The following is a 20,707-nucleotide window of genomic DNA, read 5'->3' as shown; positions in this document are numbered from 1 at the left end:
TGTGTGATCATACCACTAGATGCATGGGAAATTTATTTTTTTTCCTGGTATTTTTGTTAGCACCCTATGTCACTGTTTGCAGGACTTGCCTTCTCAGCAGCTCTGCAGGAGGGAAAGCGGTGACAGGGAAGTTCTTGTTCTTTGTGCTGTGGAATCATCAACTTCTATCACCAACTTCTAATTCAAATCAGATTTTAATTTGGGTCTTCCACTATTCCTCCTTGAAGCAGCTTTGTTTTCTTACACATGGTGTGTTTACTTTGGTTTTATAATTAAAAATAACAAGTATAAGCAACAAGTGAGCCCTTGAGCCTGGAATAAGAAATTGAAAATTTGTCTTATACACTGCTGGGAAAGGCTGCAATCTACACTGTAGAACTGAACTTATCAATTATCCGAGTAAAATAGTTTATTTGTTACCTGTCAGCGCGCTTGTTGGGTGCTCTTTTGCAGGACCTTACACTGCGTTTCTCTTTCCTCCCTATGCCCGTAGTTGCTGAAAACCAGATGTGTTGGAATTAGTCCAAAAGCCACAATTAGGGGGACTTGATTTCTTCAAAGTCAGAGGATGGCTGTCTTTTTCGCTAAGAAAATGAAGCTAACCCCTTTCTATGTTTAGGTTAGAGAAATACGCCAGTCTTCATTCTTGTCACTGGTGGGTTTTTTATTTATTTTTTTTTTAATGGACATGTCCGAGGGCCTTTTAAAGCAAGAAATGCACCACCTCCTTAAGCTAGTCATTGTTGCCTTTTACTTCCAGGTGAAAATGACATCATTAGAACTTTTTTCTCCTGTCGATTTCTTTCATCTACCCCTAGACCAACGTGAATTATTCTGAGCTCCCCTGTGGCCAGTCAGTCACTTGTTTAAGCTGAAGACTGCACACTGGCAGTGGAGGGAGGGTTACGGGAGGGTGAGATCTGCAGGGGGAGCTCAGGCTGTGTGCTGCCTCTGAGATGGAAGAGCCATCACCATCGGGTTTCACCATCCTGGCTGGCACCGAGGTAGCACAAAAGCAAGAGCTCTGCTGGCTTTCTTTGATATGCCCAGTCCACAAGTCCAGTTTGTGCAAACAGCGTTTCACTCATTTTGCCAGTCCTTTTTTTCGTGTTTCTTAATGGGTTTTTCCTAGAACACTTACCTTGGTTTCCCCCTTTCCACCCGCCAGATACAAACATTCTAGTTCCTGCCAAGCTGGCAGGTTTCAATGTAAGTGTCCTGTTTTCCTTGAAGACTTAGGTCTTTAAAAACTTGTTACTGAGGTTGCTGTTACTTTCTCAGCATGTACTAAGTATCTGACTGTTATTTTGCTGAACTCTGTTGGCCTTGAAGGATTTCTCAGTGCTTAGCAGTAATTGGAGTAATGAAGACATTGCCGTAGATAATTGTCCTTGTTTTCTTGTGGCAGAAAAGCTTTTCCTACCTCTGCTATACATTGCATGTCCCACTAAAAGGAAAACTCAAATGGTGATCACATAAAGAAATTAGTTTGTGAAGTAGTTGATGAGGTTAGGAATTTACAATTAGCCTGGAAGCTCTTTAGAAGTAATTGCATATTGTTTAGGGTAAAATGCTAAACCAAGTTTTTTTTTTTTCCTGAAGCAGTACTCTGTAAAGAATACAATGTGGTTTATGCTTAGATGCCACTGGGCTATACATGTGAAATTGTATCATATAAGACATCCTTTATTAGGCCGAAGACATGATGAAATCCTGTTAGAAAACAGAATGACTACGTGGTCAGTTACAATGTGGGCATTTTGAATTATTTCTCATTCAGTTTCTAAATAAGAGGACCCCAAACATTTTAATAACTTGTCAGGAGCCATTAACCAGATCGAATGTTTTTAAATTATGCAGGTGGAGTGGACCTTCAGAACAGTTGACTCCATAAAGATAAAAAATCGGAAAGCCTGGTATTCAGGTGTAGAAACCAATAATTGACCATCTGTCAGAAATAGAATCCAGCAAAAAGGAATTTGCATATTTTCCAGCAGAAAATGGAAGGGCTGATCTAGGGTTTGAGTAAATTAGTGGTGGTGGGAGGCAGAAGCGAATAGTGTTTGTCACCAGAAAAAGTTGTTGTTCCAGCACGAAACATAGGTGACTGCTGTTAGAATGTCAGTAGCGTGCCTGGTCATGGAGCAGGCATCAAGCATTATACAGAGTTATTTCAAATAAGTCTGCTTTCTAGCGTGTAGGAGCTTTCTTTTCTGATTGTCTTGGACTGCAACTTAAAAAGAAAAAGCTGAGATAGTAATACTTGAAGAATGCTTTTAGGCGACAATAGTGTGGTTGAGAGCGTGGACTTGGCCTGACCAGCATGGCTCCGTTGCTTGGGCATTGTCGGGCAAAGCGATTCCAGTCAGGGCACATGCCTGGGTTGCAGAGTGGCGTGTGAGAGGAAGCCAGTTGATGTTTCTCACATCAGTGTTTCTCTCCTCTTTTTCTCTCCCTTCTCTCTCTATAGATAGATAGATAGATAGATAGATAGATAGATAGATAAATAGACAGATAAAATTGGACTTTAAAAAAACAAGCATGGACTTAGGAGCAGACCACCTTGGTTTGAATTGACACCCAGCCTTTCCGTGCCCCATCTCTAAAGTAGGGTAGCCCTGGCCAGATAGCTCAGTTGGCAGGAGCATCATCCCATACACCGGAAGGTTGTGGGTTTGGTTCTCGGTCAAGGCACATGCCTGGGTTGAGGGTACAGTCCCTGGTCAGTGGGTATATAGGAAGCAACCTATTGATGTTTCTCTCTCAAATCAATGTTTCTGTCAATCTCTCTCTCCATTCCTCTATCTCTCTAAAATCAAACATTTTCTGGTGAGGATAAAAAAAAATAGGTTAATAATAGTACTTCATAAGGTTATTTTGTAAATAGTGCATGGTATGTTGTAAGTACTGTGTAACAGTTTGTAAATAAAACTAGTGTAGGAGCTAAATTGACCATTTAGTCCTGAAGATGTCTGTCTTCAAAACATTCAGTTCCTTCCCTCTGTACTTTGTTTTCATCTTTTTCAGTACATGGTATTTTGTACATGGATTCAATTTGCTCAGACACTTGGTTTACAGAACAACACTTAAGGAGAAAGTGTCAGCACATTTTTCATCGCATACTTGTAAAAAATCTCCCCAAACTGATGTGTTGTCCTGTGTGTGGTAGAAGTAACCACTCTGCCATCACTACTTCTCCAGTCTAAAGCAAAGACTTCAGAGTAGGAAGTGACCTCACATAAATAAAGCTCCACGGAAATATTTTAATGATGATGAACTCCTGACCGTTGGCATTAGCAAACTGGGAAGCAGCTGGGCTGCAGCAAATGGTGTCTCCCGCTTGGAAGAGCGGGGAGGTGACCCGAGAGCAAGGTGCCTAGTTGTGTGCCCTGCATGCAGCAAGAGTTGGATGGTAGGGAATTGATTTCTCTTAGATGTGTCCTACCTGTCTCATCATAGGAATCCCTTGAAGATTCTGGAGATTGTGGTTCAGTAATTTGGGATTAGAGCCCGAGAAAACACAGTCTTTAAAATTAAAAGACCATTATTAAGAACATGCACTTTTAACAAGCGTCTCAGGTGATTAATAAGTTAAGGCAAGATTTGCTGTGTTGAGTAACCTGAACCTCACCTTTCTCACCAACAGAATCAAAGATTTGGCTAGAAGGACGGTCTGCTTCCTAACTCACGTCTGTGACTTTGTGATTCCTTTTTTCTCGTGATTTACGATCTCAGAGAAGGATGCCATTATGTGATGGGATATGGGATGAGGAACTGAGCCTTCTGTTTATCAGAAAAAAATGAATCAGCAAACTTTTAAAAATGTCTTAATAAAAAAGTACTCTAATGAAACAGTACGTTTAAAATAATTACTGGTAATTTTGTTCTTTCTGAATATTGGCAATGAAGGATAATAAAATACCCAAAATTCTGGTGGGACATACTGCCTTCCTTATTATGTTTGTATGTACACACATACTACCATTTCAGAATTAATGGTCCTTAGATGTAGCAGGTTTACTAAATTTTGAGCAATTAAAACTTCTCTGTATAGCTCTCATTGTAATCCATGATAACTCTTGTGCTTTGGCTAGTTATCTCATCACCTAGACATTATTGGCCATTTGTCATATATTTTTGCTTGATAATACCTTCCCAGTTAGCACACTGTGTTTAACTTTTTTTTTTTAATCCTTCCCTGAAGACATTTTTCACTGCTTTGAGATGGGGGCGGGGGGGTGATAAGGGGAGAGAGAGAGAGAAACTTGGATGTGAGAACAGCAGTTGGCTACCCTTTCACACGTGCAACCAGGGGTTGAACTCAACCCCCTGGGCGTGGGGGTGTGCCCTGACCAGAAATCTATCCGTCTGCCTTTCACTCCAAGGGATGAGGTTCCAACCAACTGAGACACACTGGCCAGGGCAGTTTATCACAGTGTGTTCAGCTAGAGGAACATGTCTCACTACCTGTGAGGACACAGTTGTCCTGCAACAAGCAGCGTCTAACAGTCAGCAAATGAGAATTGATTGGTGTGTTCTTGACCCAATGATTTTTTTTTTTTAGCTGTTAGGAAATGGGATAATTGGGAGCTATTAGCATACTTACCTGTCTGTGGTTTTGTTTCGAGTCTTCCCCAAACCTGTTTCATGAGAAAATAAAAGGTATTTCTTACACTCCACAAAAATGATGGCCAGTAATTGACATGAGCTGACACTGGTCGTCGGGTTTTTCAGAGCTGCGGGGAGCTTTCGGGAACAGAAGCAGAATGGTAGTATGGAGTACCAAGTCATCGCTTCAAGGTTACTTTCTTTCAGATGAATTTAATTCTGTTGAATCAATGAATTTCTGTTAAGCAAGGTTTACCTTTAGAGCCCCTTTAGGGTATACGGCTTATTAAAACTGTTTAATGTGTATGCTATTTTGAATGGTACATCTAATTGTGGTCCATGGTGTTTAATATATTTTAGAAACTTGATGGCTTCTACAGGGAGGCAGGCCTCTGATACAGACAACATTTTTGGATTCTTCAGTGATGGCGCACCCCCCCGCCAAAAAGCCCAGGTAAATGGGGAGGGGAATCGAGGAGTGAAGTACGCTCCCAGTAGTGGTGGTGCACGGAAAAGAACAGACTTGCTCTACATTGCGGTAGTTTTCACTACTTAGTAGTGACCTTTATGTAAAATGAAAGTTCTGTTTTGGATCTAATTTTTATGTTTTATCAAGATTGTAAATGTACATAATTGTAGAGTCAGCACTTCAAGGCTTGTAATGCCCCACTCATTCCCGCTCAGAGACTGTCACTATCAGCATTTTATACGTTTTTCTGATAGTTACATCCGTGTTTTAAAATACAGTGTGTGCTGCTGCATTCCAGTGTTTTGGTTTTATTAATATCTATTTCTGGTTACGGAAGATGAGAATTAGGCTTGCTTTCATAGATCTTCTCCCACATGGTCACACACACGCACCATACCCCTGGTATGGTTCATATCACGTTTTCTGGTTAAATCAATTTTTAATATTTACATTATATGGCTGTATAAATAGATGGACCTAGTAATGTGTTAGGAGTACAATTCTCGTCCATTTATGTCTCCAAGTTATTAAAAATTGTCTCTCTCCTTTTTTAAATTTATTTTTTGGTTCACTTTGTTTTCTGTGTTCCTGTCAATTTACCTTCAAACTCTGTGACAAAAGAGTCAATCTCCTAGACTCACTGACCCCTCAGCAGTGTGCTAGTCACACCCGCTCGTGGGTTCTTCCTCTGCTCTGGGCTCCGCTCCACCCCAAGAATTCCTTTTTGATCACTCCCGTGTCAGGTCCTGCTTCCTGGCTCTCATGTCTGTGTGTGTACTGCGTTTAGCTTCCTCAGTAAAGATGCATAGGAGACAATAGGAGACAAGTTATTTGGAGACTTTTGAAAATGTCTTTACTGTACACTTACATTTATTTGATGATTTGGCAGAGTATAGAATGTTAGGTAGGAAATTGTTTTCTTTAGAGTTATGTAGTTACTGCTCATTCTCTGCTCACACCTAAATGTTTCTGCCAAAATAGCCACTCTATTCTGATTCCTAGTCATTTGTATTTTAGAAGTCTGTAAGAATGATTATTCTACTCCCAGTAACCTCAAACTTTCCCAATTCATCATTGTGAAATTTTCAGGTTGTGGGGAATAAAATGATCTAGATACCAGGTGTTTGCCCGTCCTTTTTTATAGCATTTGATTCATGTTTCATAGATGCTTGTTTTTTTAAATCTCTGTGAAGATGTCATTGTTTTCTTTTTAGTTTTTCTTCTCTTTTCCTTTATTGTCTGTTTCCTCCAAGTTCCAGTTTATCTGCTAGTTTTGTTTTGGTGAAATGGTCATGTTGGGGGCTTTGCCCAAATATAAGGTGACCCTTATATGTCGGCTTATATTTAAAAAGCCAGATTGTGTGCGTGCCTGAGGGACTTGGTCGTGGATGGGCCGCACTGCGGGTATCAAGTATGGGCAGGCCCCACCTGGCAGCAGCCAGGGGCCTCTTTTCTCGGGCTGGCCATTTCTCCCGGAAAGGAAAGGAAAGGAAAGGAAAGAAAAAGGAATCCTCCCACTTCAGACCAAATGGGGGATGGGGTACAGGTATAAGGTCCACTGCCAATGTGTCTTCTGGGAGGAGGGCCAGGGGAGAGTCTTCTATTCATATACAGACCTTTACCCACACAGTGTTCTCACACTAAGAATCCTCTGATTCAGCCTTTCTGGAAGGCCAGACTCCAATGTCAGAATTCTACCCACTTGGCGTACGGCCTTGCCACCAGTTTGCCTGTGTGGGCCCTGCCAGCCCCTCCACCTGCAGCTACATCTGGGCAGTCCCGGGGTTCTGCAGAGGGCATCCGCTCCAACCTCACAGCTTCTGGAACTGTTGATCTCTGTGGTCTGCGGTCAGCATTGCCTGTTCTACTCTTTATGAATTGATGTCTTCTAAAAAAATTATTTACTATTATTCAGCGGTTTTAGTGAGAACCAGAAACAAAACACAACTGTTAAATCTTTTTAACTGAAAGCCCTAAATTAGGAAAACCTACACCTCAAATCTGTAGTGTATGCGGTAAAAATTCAAACAGCACAGCACAGTCAAATGAAAGGTAAACCTTTTTCTCCCCAGTCCCCAGAGTGACCACTACTTACAGTTCTCGTTTCTTGTGAATCCTTCTAGAAATTTCCTGAGTGTGTATTTGTGTGTGTTTCACTGTCTTGATTCCCTTGAACTGAAAGTCATTTTTCATTATTTGCTTCTAATATCTAGCATTGTCTTTCCCAACAGACTGAACTTTTGAGATGGGGGCTCCGTTTTGTTCACAAACGCATCACTAGTGCCACCGCAGTGTCTGGTACCTTACAGACTTTTCATATTCACCGAACGACTGAATGCAGGAGTTAGGGATAGGGAGGGCATTGTTTTCCCACAGCTTAAAGTGGTGTTCCAAAATGCTGATCCTGTTCTTATTTTATTACTTGGACAAAAAGTCGAGAAAGACAATTTCTTGGGGAAAAAATGCCTCAGCAAAAAATGAAAGTAAATCAATACATTTCGAACAGACTCTATTATAGCCTACAGAACAAAGGGGGCTGGAGAACAAAACCCAAAAACCTGTGCCCACCCTGTCTTGCCTGGAAACTTCAGGACAGAGCTTCGTCTGAGCTTACCCTGCTGAGAAAGATGGTTTTCACTTTATGGCATATCCATCTAATGGTTTGTTCTTTGTTTATTTGGGTCCTGGAGGCTCCTCCCATGTTTTTAGAATTCTTTTGGCCACTTTTACCTTGTCTTTGGCCTCAGGACACCTAGAACAAACAGAAGGCAAACTTGTTCATTTGTTTGACTATTTCCTGCCCAATTTTAGTCATGCTCAGTTTTACCTTAATAACGTCCACAAAATTCAGACTTGAATTGTTTGTCTTCCACCTTTCATCTCCTGTTTTGTAACAATTGCAGTGTGATTTGTGTGTGGTTCTGTTCTCTCAGAATCTACATCAAACATGTTCTTTGAAATTTAATACTGGTTTAAAATGTAACTTTTCAAAACTCAACTGGACTGTAAATAATTGGAACTTTTCCTGAAATTAGTGGGTTTTCTTAGATTTTTCTTAAACCTCTTTTCTGTGAAGGAGAACATTGATTTAAGATTGCTTTGTAGATTCCTGAAATTAGGTGTATGACTGTTTTGCAGCAAGCCCCGGCCGGCACCACATTCTGGTCTTTGTGCATCGGCTGTTTGGAGAGGTGTCAGAAACCGGCACTGGCTACCTTTGCAACTATGAGAGTTACACCCGAAAGCTGTGGTTTTAGGCAGTCTCTCCATGTGCCCCACATCTGTTGGATGTTTCCCATGCTCTCTTTTGTTAACTTTTTTAGGAAGCTGCTTCCAAGCTTAAAAAGTAAGAAGCCTCAGGAGCTTGTGCTGGTGATTGGGACAGGCATAAGTGCCGCGGTGGCCCCTCAGGTTCCAGCCCTGAAGTCCTGGAAGGGCTTAATTCAGGCCTTACTGGATGCTGCCATTGATTTTGATCTTCTAGAAGATGAGGAGAGCAAAAAATTTCAGAAATGTCTCCACGAAGACAAGAATCTTGTTCATGTTGCCCACGACCTTATTCAGAAGCTGTCTCCTGTGAGTACCCTATCATTTGAAATTTCCTAAAACCACCCGACTCATGCTGACGGTGATCAGGATGTTCATTTCTAGCGTGCAGATTTGCACGGCATTTGCCTCTTCTTCAAAATGCATGTTGCAGGATCTTATTCATGGCATTATATTTGGCCCCATTTTAGTGTGTGGTATGTTTGTGTGTGTGATGATGATGATGATGATGTTGAGGCCTTTGTGTGAAAAAAGGAGACCATGTTCCATTGTTGCTATATTTTGAATGTGCTTTTCTGCACTCACTACTATAAAAGCTGTGTTCACTGGCACTTATGCCTTTTAGGGAACCCAGGAAGGGTAGAGATAATTCTTATTTTATGTGAAGCAACACAAGATTTTAATGTTCTTTTAAAGGCAGCCACTCAAAATATTTATAAGGACTTTTGTCTTGCTTTATCACACTGAATTGGATACCAATTTCCTAAGGCTAAAGAGCCTCCTTGTCTTGTTTTGTCTTATAAATGCCTTTAAAATAAGGATTTACTTAAGAAGTATTTGAAAATAATAGAATACCAAAGCATAAGTAAGTGGACCTTAAAAATATGTGTATATTTTATATATGTAATATATATATTGTGTATATATATAACTCTCCTTAAAGAGTCAACTCTCAGTATTTGCCCTCCCCCACACCCAGCCCTAACACTTTAGGAGAGAAGTGTTGTTAAGAATTAGCCTAAAAGTCATGGATTTAAAAGTAGTTTCTTTTTGGTTCATGACTCATTTTAGAAACTTGGGGCCTTTTTTCACTTCTTATTTTCATTTCCTTGTCCTTAATTGGGATAAATTGTTACTTACCTAGAACAGTGTAAAGAATTAACAGGCTGTAAAGAGCTCATGGGACCTTCGTGTTATACCATATGCAGAAATTAATTCAAACTGGATTGAAGACTTAAATATAAGTGATAGAACTATAGAAGAAGAAAACATAGGTTTAAAACTTCATGACCTTGGATTTGGCAGTGGTTTTTTAAACATGACACCAAAAGCATGTGCAGCAAAGGGAGAAAATAGATAAATTGCACTTCACCGAAGTTCAAAACTGCTGGGCTCCAAGAACACTACCAAGAAAATGAAAATGCAGCCCTAGGGTGGGAGAAAATATTACCAATTTATATAGCACATAAAGGTGGAGTGTCCAGAATATATAAAGAACTGTTAGAGCTGAACAATAAAAAGGCTAATAATCCATTCAAAAATGGCAGAGGATTTGCATAGACATTTCTCCACGGAAGTTATACGGGTGGTCAGGGAGCACAGGAAAAGGTGCTTGGCATCAGTAGTCATTAGAAAAATGCACACTGAAACCACATGAGATACCACGAGGAATGGAAAAGTCAGTGAGTCTAGGTGAAGAAACGGGGCCCTGCATACACTGCTGGGAATGTGCAGTGCACACAGCCTGGAAAACAGCGTGGCAGTTCCTCATGTAATTGAATATCGAGTTACCATATGACCCAGCAGTTCCACTTCTAGATGCATACCCAGGAGGAATGAAAACGTTTGTTCATACGTAAACTGATAAGCGAATGGTTCATGGCATTATTACTTACAGTAGCCAAAAGGTAGAAATAACCCATATGCCTATCACCTGTCAAATGGGTAAACAGAATGTGGCATGTTCATACAATAGAGTATTACTTGGCAATAAAGAGGAATTAGGTACTAACAGATGCTACAACATGAATGAACTTTTCAGACATTATGCTAAGTGGAAGCCAGTCATAAAAGACTGGCGATTCCATTCACAGAACATGCCCAGAACAGGGAAATCTGTTAGAGAAACCCAACAGAAAGTAGTTGCTGAGGGCTGAGCAGGGATGGAGGGCAGAAAGGTGATAAAGAAGACAGGGGTTTTTTGAGATCGTGACAATGTTGTAAAATTGACTGTCATAACAGGTACACAGATCGGTGAATCTACAAATAATCATTGAACCATACATGTTAAATAGGTAATCTGTATGCTATGTGAATTACATCTCAATAAAGCTGTTAAAAGGATGAAGAAGGTATATGATCCAAATAGTAATCAGTAGAAAGTGAAAGCTATATTAGCGTCTGATAAAGAACATTTGAGAGCAGAGAGCAAAGAAAACATATTTTTTTATGTCCAAACATATACAAAATTCTTGTCATATGAAAGATCATTCAAGAGTGTATATACAAAAAACGTAAGGGACTGAAGTATTAAAGATGTGTGGCAACCAGTTCATTAATAAAAATGTGATTTCTCTGTAAAGAAAAGAAAGAGCTCGTGAGGGAAGAGAGTAGTCCCAGTCCTGGAAGACTGGGCAGGTGACGAAGTCCAGGTTCAGACCAGGGCCCTGCAGTGTTGCTTTGCCGCCCTGTTATCCTGGCTGTAGTTACCAGTAATCTATTCAGTGATCTCCTGAGAGTAGCAAACATGACTTTGCCAGTTTGGGGTACTTACAATTGAAAGAAGTGAGAAGATTCAAAGTTAGTGTCACTAAATATATACCAGTCAAATATAGCAAACTGGGATCACTAAATATATACCAGTCAAATATAGCAAACTGTGGATGATAATTTATTATTGACCTTAAAGTATAGTTGTAGAATAGTGTCAGTTTTAATAGAATAGCAATTGTTAAACTTTCTGGGGTCAAGAATCCAAGATGAAAAATTAAAACAAAATTTTAAAATAATAATTCATTAAAAATAATAGTAAACCTATTATATGTTAACATGAATGTTTATAAAAAGTAATTCTTTTTTAAAGCAACAAATTGTGAGAAGAGTAATATTGTTACATTTTTGCAAATCTCTTTAGTGCCTGGTTTAATAGAAAACAGCCGGATTCTAATATCTGCTTTATATAATCAGTCTGTTATGTTTGTGTTGGTTTGGTTTAATATATGGGAAAAAAACCCAGGTCCCACAGACACATAGTTGGAAAAGAAAGAAATATAGATATTCTTCGTTTATACTATAGCAGAAACTCAGTGAGTGGTGGCTTCCTAAACAGTAATAACAATATGGAGGCTGCCAGTCAAGGTGGCAGCCTAGGCAGACATGGCTCATCTCTTTGCACAACCACATCAGAATTACAACTGAAATATAGAACAACCATTGCTCAGAACCCACAGAAATCAAGTTGAATGGAAGTCTGACAGCTATGGAATTAAAGAAACCACATCCATCCACACTAGACTGGTAGGAGGGGGAAGACACAGAATGGGCTGGTCCCACATCTGTGTGTGGTGGATAAAAATTCAGGAGGGACATGTCCTCGGTAGCGAGAAGTTCCAGCCTGACACCAGGTCCCCTAGCCCAGGGTTCCAGTGCCAGGAAGATAAGTCCCCACAACTCCTGGCTGCAAAAACCAGTGGGGTTTGAGTCACTGGAAGAAATTGCTGGAGCCCAAAGCAGTCCCTCTTGAACTCACACATGGACTCACCTACTCAGACTCACTCCTTTGAGCTTTAGTGACAGGGTGGCAGCTTAAAGGGTACCAGGGACATGCAGGGGGAGGCTGAGGTGTCTGGTATCAAAGCAAGCAGAGGCCGTTGTCCCTTTTCTGGGCCCTCCCCCATAGAGCCAGTAGACTGGTGCCTAATCTAAGATTCCATCAACCTGACTAACACTGTTTGACTTGCCTTGGAGATCCCCAGAGAGTCCGCCCCACCCAACTAATGGGCCCACCTAAGCTGGTTTTCTATATGAATGGTTTTAGTTTATGTTTCACAACTTCCTAAATCCTCTCAAATAAGCCACAGCTGCCCTCAGTGAGCCCCAGGCCTGGGACTAGCAGCCTAGAATCACAGCTTGGCTTTAACCTGGAAATCTCCAAGCCCAGCCCAAGTAGCAGCCTTCTCAGTTGCTTTATAGCTCAGTCAGGGTGGCTCCAGGCAAAACACTGAGGTCTGACCTTGGACTGTACCTCCTGGGAAACCCCAGGGGCCAGCCTACCCAGTGAACAGCTACAGATCACATGGGAGCACCACCATCCTGCCCCTGCACAGCTGATTCTCCATGGAGGGTGGAGGGTGGTGGTCAGTGGCCACAGCCAGTCCTTGCAGCTGACTAGCCTGGGGAAATCCCTCCCATTGATCTGCCAACAGCAACCAAGGCTCAACTACAAGAGGAGGGTGTACTCAGCCCACACGAAGGGTGCACCTCAAGTACCCAGCTTGGGTGGGTGATAGGGGAGGCTGTGCCACTGGACACTAAAGGACACCTACTACATTAGGCCACACTGCCAAGACAGGGAGTCATAGCAGCTCTACCTAATATACAGAAGCAAACTCAGGGAGGAGACAAAGAAGCACATCTCAAATGAAAGAACAGATCAAAACTCCAGAAAAAGAGCTAAACAAAATGGAGATGAGCAATCTATCAAATTCGGAGTTAAAATCACTGGTTATAAGGATGTTAAAGGAACTCACTGAGGACGTCAGCAGAATAAAAAATCCAGTGAGAACAATTTACAGGGAAACAACAGTAGAGTGGGTGAAGCTGAGAATCATATCAGTGATTTGGAACATAAGGAAGCAAAAACAACCAATCCAGAACAAGAAGAAAAGGAGAATCCGTAAAAAACAAGGGTAATGTAAGCAGCCTGTGGGAAAATTGGAAGCAATCCAACATTTGCTTCATAGGGGTGCCAGAAGGAGAAGAGAAAGAGCAAGAAATTATAAATCTATTTGAAAAAATAATGAAATAAATCTTCTTTAATTTGGTGAAGGAAATAGACATGCAAGTCCAGGAAGCGCAGAGTCCAAAACAAGATGGACCAAAGAGGCCCACTCCAAGATACTTCATAATTAAAATGCCAAAGGTTAAAGGTAATGAGATGGGAGAATGGATGTGAGAGAATGGGTGAGAAGTGAGGGGATTAAGAAGTATAAATAGGTAGTTACAGAATAGCCACGGGAATGTAAAGTACAGTGTAGGAAATGGAGTAAGTCGCCAAAGAACTTACACATATGACCCATGGACATGAACAAGGGTGGGGGTATTGCCTGAGAGAGTAGGGGTACTGGGTGCAGGGGAGCCAAGGTGGGGAGATCAGGACAACTGGAATAGCATAATAAGTAAAATAGAAAATTTTTAAAGATTAATAACAATATGGAATCTGAATCAAATCATCTCCATATTAATGGCCATCTGAATTTGAGCTTTATTCCATTTCATTAAATAAACCCATTGATCTGTCTTGTACATAGAATGAATCTCTTACCTGTATGTGATTTTGTAATATCATGTGTTGGTCATTTGGAAAACACTAGTTCACTGAGTTATACATACCTCCCAATAAAAAAACACCTCCATTAATATCACCGCCAATCTTATCACAGAGATACTTGGAAGCTGTCAAGCTCACTGTAGCAGATAAAAGTTTTCTAAAACGCTGATTCATGCTTGAAAGCCAGGATTCCATCATCGGCAACAGTGGCGGCATTCAGTAGTTGTTTGCCTCAAGGTGACATTCATTCATTCATTCATTCATCCCTTCGTTCATTTTTGGGAATAAAGCCTGAGAATATCCAAATCTGAATAACCGTAGTTTGTCAGTCACTCAGGTAAAAATGATGTTTGATGAAAAAAGCGGCTGGTTCACTCACCAGCTCAAACAGCTGCACAAGTGTTTGTCTGGACTCCAGTGTCCAGAAGTGCTTCCTACATACTCCCTGTTTCCTCATGCGGAGTGTTAAAAGAACAGGTACTCAAGAGTCAAGATTTAATACAGTGCATTTGTACCACTTCGTTAAGGACATCCTTAAGTGAGACTGGCATTTGTTTCACGCTGAAAGTCTTCGGTAAGGAAGGACACAACGATTACTTGATCACTGGAGTTTACCTATCCAAACTGACAGCACGTGCTGGGCAGCAGATGTCGTCAAATGCTCTGAGAACAGCAGTTTTGCAGCTTATTTTACACATTAGAATCAGAGGAAGAGACATAAGGGGTTCCATGAAATCCATTGGTGAAAAGTTAGGGAGGTGGGAGAAAGCAAAGCAGGGGGAATTTGGGGGTTTGGATAAAGAGTAAAACAGATATAGACATACTTCTTTTACATTGGTGGGTCCAGGATAGTTAATAATTAACATTTTACAGCACTTGGAGATGGTGTGGGGAAGGGGGAAGCAAGATAACAGTGAGGGGTTCTGGGGTCTCCTGTTCTTGCAGGAAGTTGTGCCCTGAGGGGTCTGGAAAAGGAGCATTACTCTGACCTTCCAAAGGTCTGTTATCTTCGAGGCAAAAAGAGGATGGACAGGTTCAGTTAAAGTAAATGGTGACCTTTGTGAAGGCAACTACAGACATGACTACCCGCTGTGACTCACTTTCAGTTAGGAATTTTGATGTTCAGACCATCCTATGTGGTTACTTTCAGTCTCTGAGTTTGTAAGCCTGCCATTCTGACCTTTCCTGAGCTTTTGTCAGGTTTAGTGTGTGGCCCCTTTTTGTCCACAAAACAAATCAACAAACAGGTGTTGGAGAGGATGTGGAGAAAAGAGAACCCTAGTGCACTGTTGGTGGGAATGCAGACTGATGCAGCCACTGTGGAAAACAGTATGGAATTTCCTCAGAAAACTAAAAATGGAACTGCCTTTTGACCCAGCAATTCCACTTCTGGGATTATGCCCTAAGAGCCCTGAAACAGCAATCCAAAAGAACTTGTGCACCCCAATGTTCATATCAGTACAGTTTACAATAGCCAAATGCTGGAAGCATCCTAAGTACCCATCAATAAATGAGTGGATCAAAAAACTATGGTACATTTACACAATGGAATTCTATGCAGCAGAAAGAAAGAAGGAGCTCCTACCCTTTGTGACAGCATGGACGGAACTGGAGAGCATTATGCTAAGTGAAATAAACCAGGCAGTGAGGGACAAATACTATATGATCTCACCTTTAACTGGAACATAATCAACAAAAGGAAAAAGCAAACAAAATACAACCAGAGACATTGAAATTAAGAACAATCTAACAATAGCCAGAGGGGACAGGGGTGAAGACAGTGTGGGGAAGGGTTTTCAGGAACTACTACTATAAAGGACACAGATAAAACCAAGGGGGAGGGTGGAAGCAAGGGAGGAAGGTGGGTTTGGAGGGGGTCGGGGGGAGTGGAGGGGGAGAAATGCAGACAACTATAATTGAACAACAAGTAATTTAAAAAAATTAATAGTATTGCTTTTTTTTAGGTATGATAGTGGTGTTGCAGTTATGTTTTGTTTTATCTGTAAAAGGGAGTCATTATCTTTTAGGGAACCTACTGAAGTATCTGAATGAAATGATGCCCAGCAATTGCTTCAGAAAATGCAGTGAAATGGGAAGGAGTGGGGTGGTGGGGGTTGAGGTTACAGAAGATTGGCTGTGGTGTGGTTATTGTTCAGACTGGATGATGGGTACATACATATTTTTTTAATACTTTTTTTACTTTCGTGCCCTTTTTAGTTTGAAAATGTCCAATATTAAAAAAAAAAAAAAGAATCTAACAACAGTAATGTGGAAGGTTAGCAGGCCCATCTACTGAGCCAGTTTCTTCAAGTAGGGAAGTGACCTTGTCCTCAGTGCAGAGAGCATTCAGAATCAGGAAAAGGATGCCACTTAGGGAGACCCTGAGCAAAACAACTCTGAATCTCCTGGCACCTGTAAAACTGGGGTTTTGTGAAGAATGGGTGAGATAATGAATATGAAGTGCATATATGAAGACTGGCACATAGTAAATGCACTGTACATGTTAGTAGCCTCAGTGAAGGAGTCAGGTTTGTGTTTGTTTATACTCTGTCTGGGATCAGAAAGATGAGAGTCACAGGGTGGAAGGAAATGAAGTAGCATTGGGTTCAGTTGGATGTTTCCAATAAATGAGAAAATGTCCATGCAAGTTGTGTGGGAGTTTGGCATTTCCTTTTGACCATGGAACTTCCTTTTGTTTTGATTCCTTTGTCCTGATTCAGAGAGGCCACTGGTGGGAAATTTAGTTCAGAGTCACCTGCTTCAAGAGAGAAAAATGTTCATTTTTTAAGTCCGATGAGATCAGTGCAGTGACAGAAAAACCAAAACTCTTTTCTTCCTCTTGTGTTGATATGCAAAATGTAATAACTTAGAGAAATGGGACTGAAAGACAGCTAGCTAAAATAAGTGACTCATGACATTCGTTTCCAGGCTTTAACCTTTTGTATTTCTTTTCTTAGAAGCAAGAAAATACATCCCACACATGTGATTAGCTGATTGTATACCCAGGCATTTTTATCCTGGTGCATGATGATTACACTGGTGCCTGACTACAGTGTTACATAACTGTGTACACGAATTGGAGTCCAAAATAAGTTGTAAACACAGGAAAGTCCTTTCAACCATATTCTTTACTTAATTTTGCTTTTTTGGATAGGTACTTTTCCAAAATTCTGCACATTCTGTTGACACACATTGCAGAAGCCAAAAAGATGTGAAGAGGTGTATGTGCATCACAGTGCCTCACTCCCACCTGTGTCTTTGCCTGACCCCTTTCCCCCCAAGCTCACCCCCCAATAGGGCCCTACTCTCGCTAGCTTTTTGAGTGTCCTCCTAGTCCTATTTGCAAAAAGAAGCAAGTAGGACTACATTTACCCCTATCTCACGGCCTTCATCCTGGTGTTACCAGGTAGTACTCTAGGCACACCGCCTGCACCTGCTTTGCGTGACCCAGCAGTGCGCCCTGGAGGTCTTCCCGTGCCCGTCTCCTGTATGTGCGCACTGGGCTTGTCTCCAGTCTCGTCCTGTTGCAGATAACAGAGCAGTGATAACCTTGCATATGTCATATCATTTGTTTGCAAATTACATCTGTGGGATATATGCCTAGAAATGGAATTTCAGGATTATAAGGTAAATGAATTTTAATTTCGATAGACCTTAAAGGGGCACTGTATATTTCATAACAAATAGAAAAGTGCCTGGCATTCAGGAGTGGTTGACTCTTGTATGTGGTAAAATGCAGTAACTGAGGTTTAAATTCTTCATTTGTTTCTGATCAGATTGCTCTTTTTTTTTATTGTGTACCCAGGTGTTTTTATCTGTGCGTGTAATGACTAACTGGTGTTTGGATATAGTGTTATATAACTGCGTGCATGAATCAGAGTTTGAAATGAAGTGATAAAACACAAGGAAGGCCTTTAAATAACTGTATTTACTTAATTTTAAACTTTGTTAGAGTCCTCTGTTGGTTGTCTGTGGGTTGCTACAACATGTGATGGAATTATTTGTGCCCTTATGTCATGAGAATGGACAAAAGTGAAAATACACCTTTGGCCACGTAAATTATGGGCCATACTATATTTAGCACTGGAAAAGCATCTTCAAGCCCCTGAGAGCAGGGTACCGTGAGGCGCCTGTCTGGTAGTAGTTGTCACGTGAGCCAGGGACTGACCTCGGAGCGTGTCCCCACCAGGGAGAGGCACTGTTTCACCTTGCTCTGATCTTTCCACCCTGGAAATATGTACCATTTATTTGATTGGTGTTAATAATTGATGATTTTATAATATACTTTGAGAAAGGAGGGAAAGAGTTTGGCGGAGTAAAGTGTGTCTCATGAATCTGCTTCCATGGTTCCATGGAAACAGGTCTTTTATCTTGAGCATTGTGCTGTTAAAAAGACGCACAAAGAGAACCAGGAAGGGAGGGGCGCCCCGTTTAGCTACAATCTAGGCAGAGCACAGTGACTTGGAGTTTGAATGGGAAACACTGGGGCCTTGAAGAACTGACTCTTGCTCTGACATCACCTAATGGGATAATACTGCAGGAATAGGACAGGGATCAGGTCTGTGTTATAACGAGTTAGAGTTACTTTCCCTTTCAAATTACTTTTGTCCCAGGAGCCCCTTTATCTCTACATCGGAGGTTAGTATTGTATTTCCTCATTAGTCCACAGAGATGTTTACATATGTTCAAAATGAATCTGGGAGAGGAGTTATTTAAATAAACCGTATGTTAAGAAATAGGGAATCTATTTAGAACTGACTAGTGTTGGTATTTTTGACAGTTGAAAAGCAAAGATGTTTGAGAGCCTTTATTAAATACTGAGTATTCTTCCTAGTAAACCTGTAAGCAAATTGCTAACTTATGCAAGGGAAAAAAACAGGCAAGCGGGAAGGTAAGCAGTTTTTCCTTAGTATACATAACGTAAGCATCCAGATCTGCAGGCAGCTGTACAAAGCACCTGGGATTAGAAATAAATGCTAAACCACATTTAGAAGAGTGATCTCTTATTAGTCATTCCCTAGTTAAAGAGAGTTTACAAAAACACATGCTGTTTTCTTGCCTGAGGGCAAACCAGGGGGTGGTAGGTTCTGTGCACCCTCCCCAGCACTGCCTTAGTCCTGGCCATAGTGCACCTCTCTTGGCCCTGCCCGTTTTCTTCATCCTGCACAAGTGCCTGTTTGCAGAGCTGGAGCCCGTTGGCCTGTGACGTAGTAGTGCTGATGCTTCTCAGCATTGTGCTAAGCACTGGCGTGTTGTCTTCTTATTTTCCTTATAACCCGTGAGGTAGGCTATTAGTCCTTATTTTAGGTACAAAGTATCTTTCAAAAAATTGCTATTACTGTTACTAAGGCAAATGATGTACTAAAACATCTTGCATTAATTTTTCTCTTCCAAATCCCTCCCCAGCGTACTAGTAATGTTCGATCCACGTTTTTTAAGGACTGTTTATATGAAGTATTTGATAACTTGGAGTCAAAGATTGAAGACTCTGGAAAACAGCTGCTTCAGTCAGTTCTCCAACTGATGGAAAATGGAGCCCTGGTACTGACGACGAATTTTGACAATCTCCTGGAGCTGTACGCAGCCGATCAGGGGAAACAGCTGGAATCCCTTGACCTTACTGACGAAAAAAAGGTAAAAAGTAGAGCATTAGTCTGTGCTTCAGGCTAGTGGAGAAAACCTGCTTTCTGGTTAGTACTTGTGTGGTGCTGGACTTAGTTGGATTTTTTTTTTTTTTGAGAAGGCATACAAGAAAATTCACAGATCTTAAAAGTGTTCAATTCTCTGAGTTGTGACAATGTGACTCAATTTTAAAGCAAGAAGCAGGAAGTCATTAGAACTGTAACATCTCGTTAATACCTGATATTATCAGGCATGTATAATGTTGGCTTAGAATTTCCTCTTAGAATTTGTCCTTTATGCCAACTCCATCTGGAAATGAATGAAAACTACTTCGTGACTGTGGAAGACCAGCTTCCAGGTCAAATGAATGCCAGGTTGAAGTTAATGTTCACTGGAAACCTCAGAGGACTTTTTTAAGTTGTAGCCCAAACTATACCTAAGTCATCTATCATGTTGAATTATAGATGTCAATCTACGTTAACTAACGAGAGGAGACTTTATTAGAATGAGTTTGTAATTTGAAATCTAGTACTAGGAGATTCTGTGGCTACACCAACATGTTTTTAATTGGTGAGATACAGTGAAGCCATAAAAGGGAAAATATTTTTATTGCCATAAAAAGATATCAGAGACATAATGAGTAAAGAAGAAAACAAAACAAGTTATAAACCTCCACCAGGTCTCATTTGTCCTACTCTGTGGTTTTTGTAATTTTCCTTCTACAATTGGTTTTCCCTGGAGCCTGCCCATGTCCAGCCAGCTGAACAGAGTGTGACTAGCCCAGCTCTTCGCCCACTTGCTTCCACTGGCGCACGGTACTCCCTCTGCCAGCGGAGGCACTGTGATGCCACTCTTGTAACGTTGCTGAGTTGGAAGCCAGGTTTTGAAAAGGAAATCACAGTTCGAGAAGTGGTGCCCTGAAGACTGATTTTTCTCAGGCTGGAATGCTTTCCACCTGCTCCTCCCATGCTTGGATGGACGCTTCCTTCATCACCTGTGAAATCTCAAACAGCACCTCCTCTGAGCAGTCTTCTCTGACTGGACTGTGTAAAAAGGGACACACCCATCTGTTCTGTCGATTTGCTTCATAGCACTTACTGTAACTTTTTTTAATTTCATTTTTCAGTTAAAGTTTACATTCAGTACTCTTTGTATTAGTTTCAGATATACAGCATAGTGGTTAGACAGTCATG

The 20,707-nt window shown here is 41.0% G+C and overlaps 1 protein-coding gene across 1 annotated transcript in view; it reads left to right on the top strand.

The window, feature by feature from the left end:
* Window positions 1–20,707, top strand: part of FAM118B (family with sequence similarity 118 member B) — a 43,537-nt gene that overhangs the window by 14,861 nt on the left and 7,969 nt on the right. The window contains 4 exon segments of the mRNA XM_045860373.1: window positions 4,969–5,038; window positions 5,040–5,062; window positions 8,401–8,653; window positions 19,299–19,526. Of these exon segments, the coding sequence (XP_045716329.1) occupies window positions 4,976–5,038; window positions 5,040–5,062; window positions 8,401–8,653; window positions 19,299–19,526 (567 nt within the window). The 5' untranslated portion in view covers window positions 4,969–4,975.

The sequence above is a fragment of the Phyllostomus hastatus genome, unplaced genomic scaffold (genome assembly GCF_019186645.2).
Source record: "Phyllostomus hastatus isolate PE091 unplaced genomic scaffold, TTU_PhHast_1.1 phas_scaffold_193, whole genome shotgun sequence".
Taxonomy (NCBI): Eukaryota; Metazoa; Chordata; class Mammalia; order Chiroptera; family Phyllostomidae; genus Phyllostomus; species Phyllostomus hastatus.
Note: the sequence above shows the minus strand (reverse complement) of the source record. Positions and strands in the feature narration are given on the sequence as shown.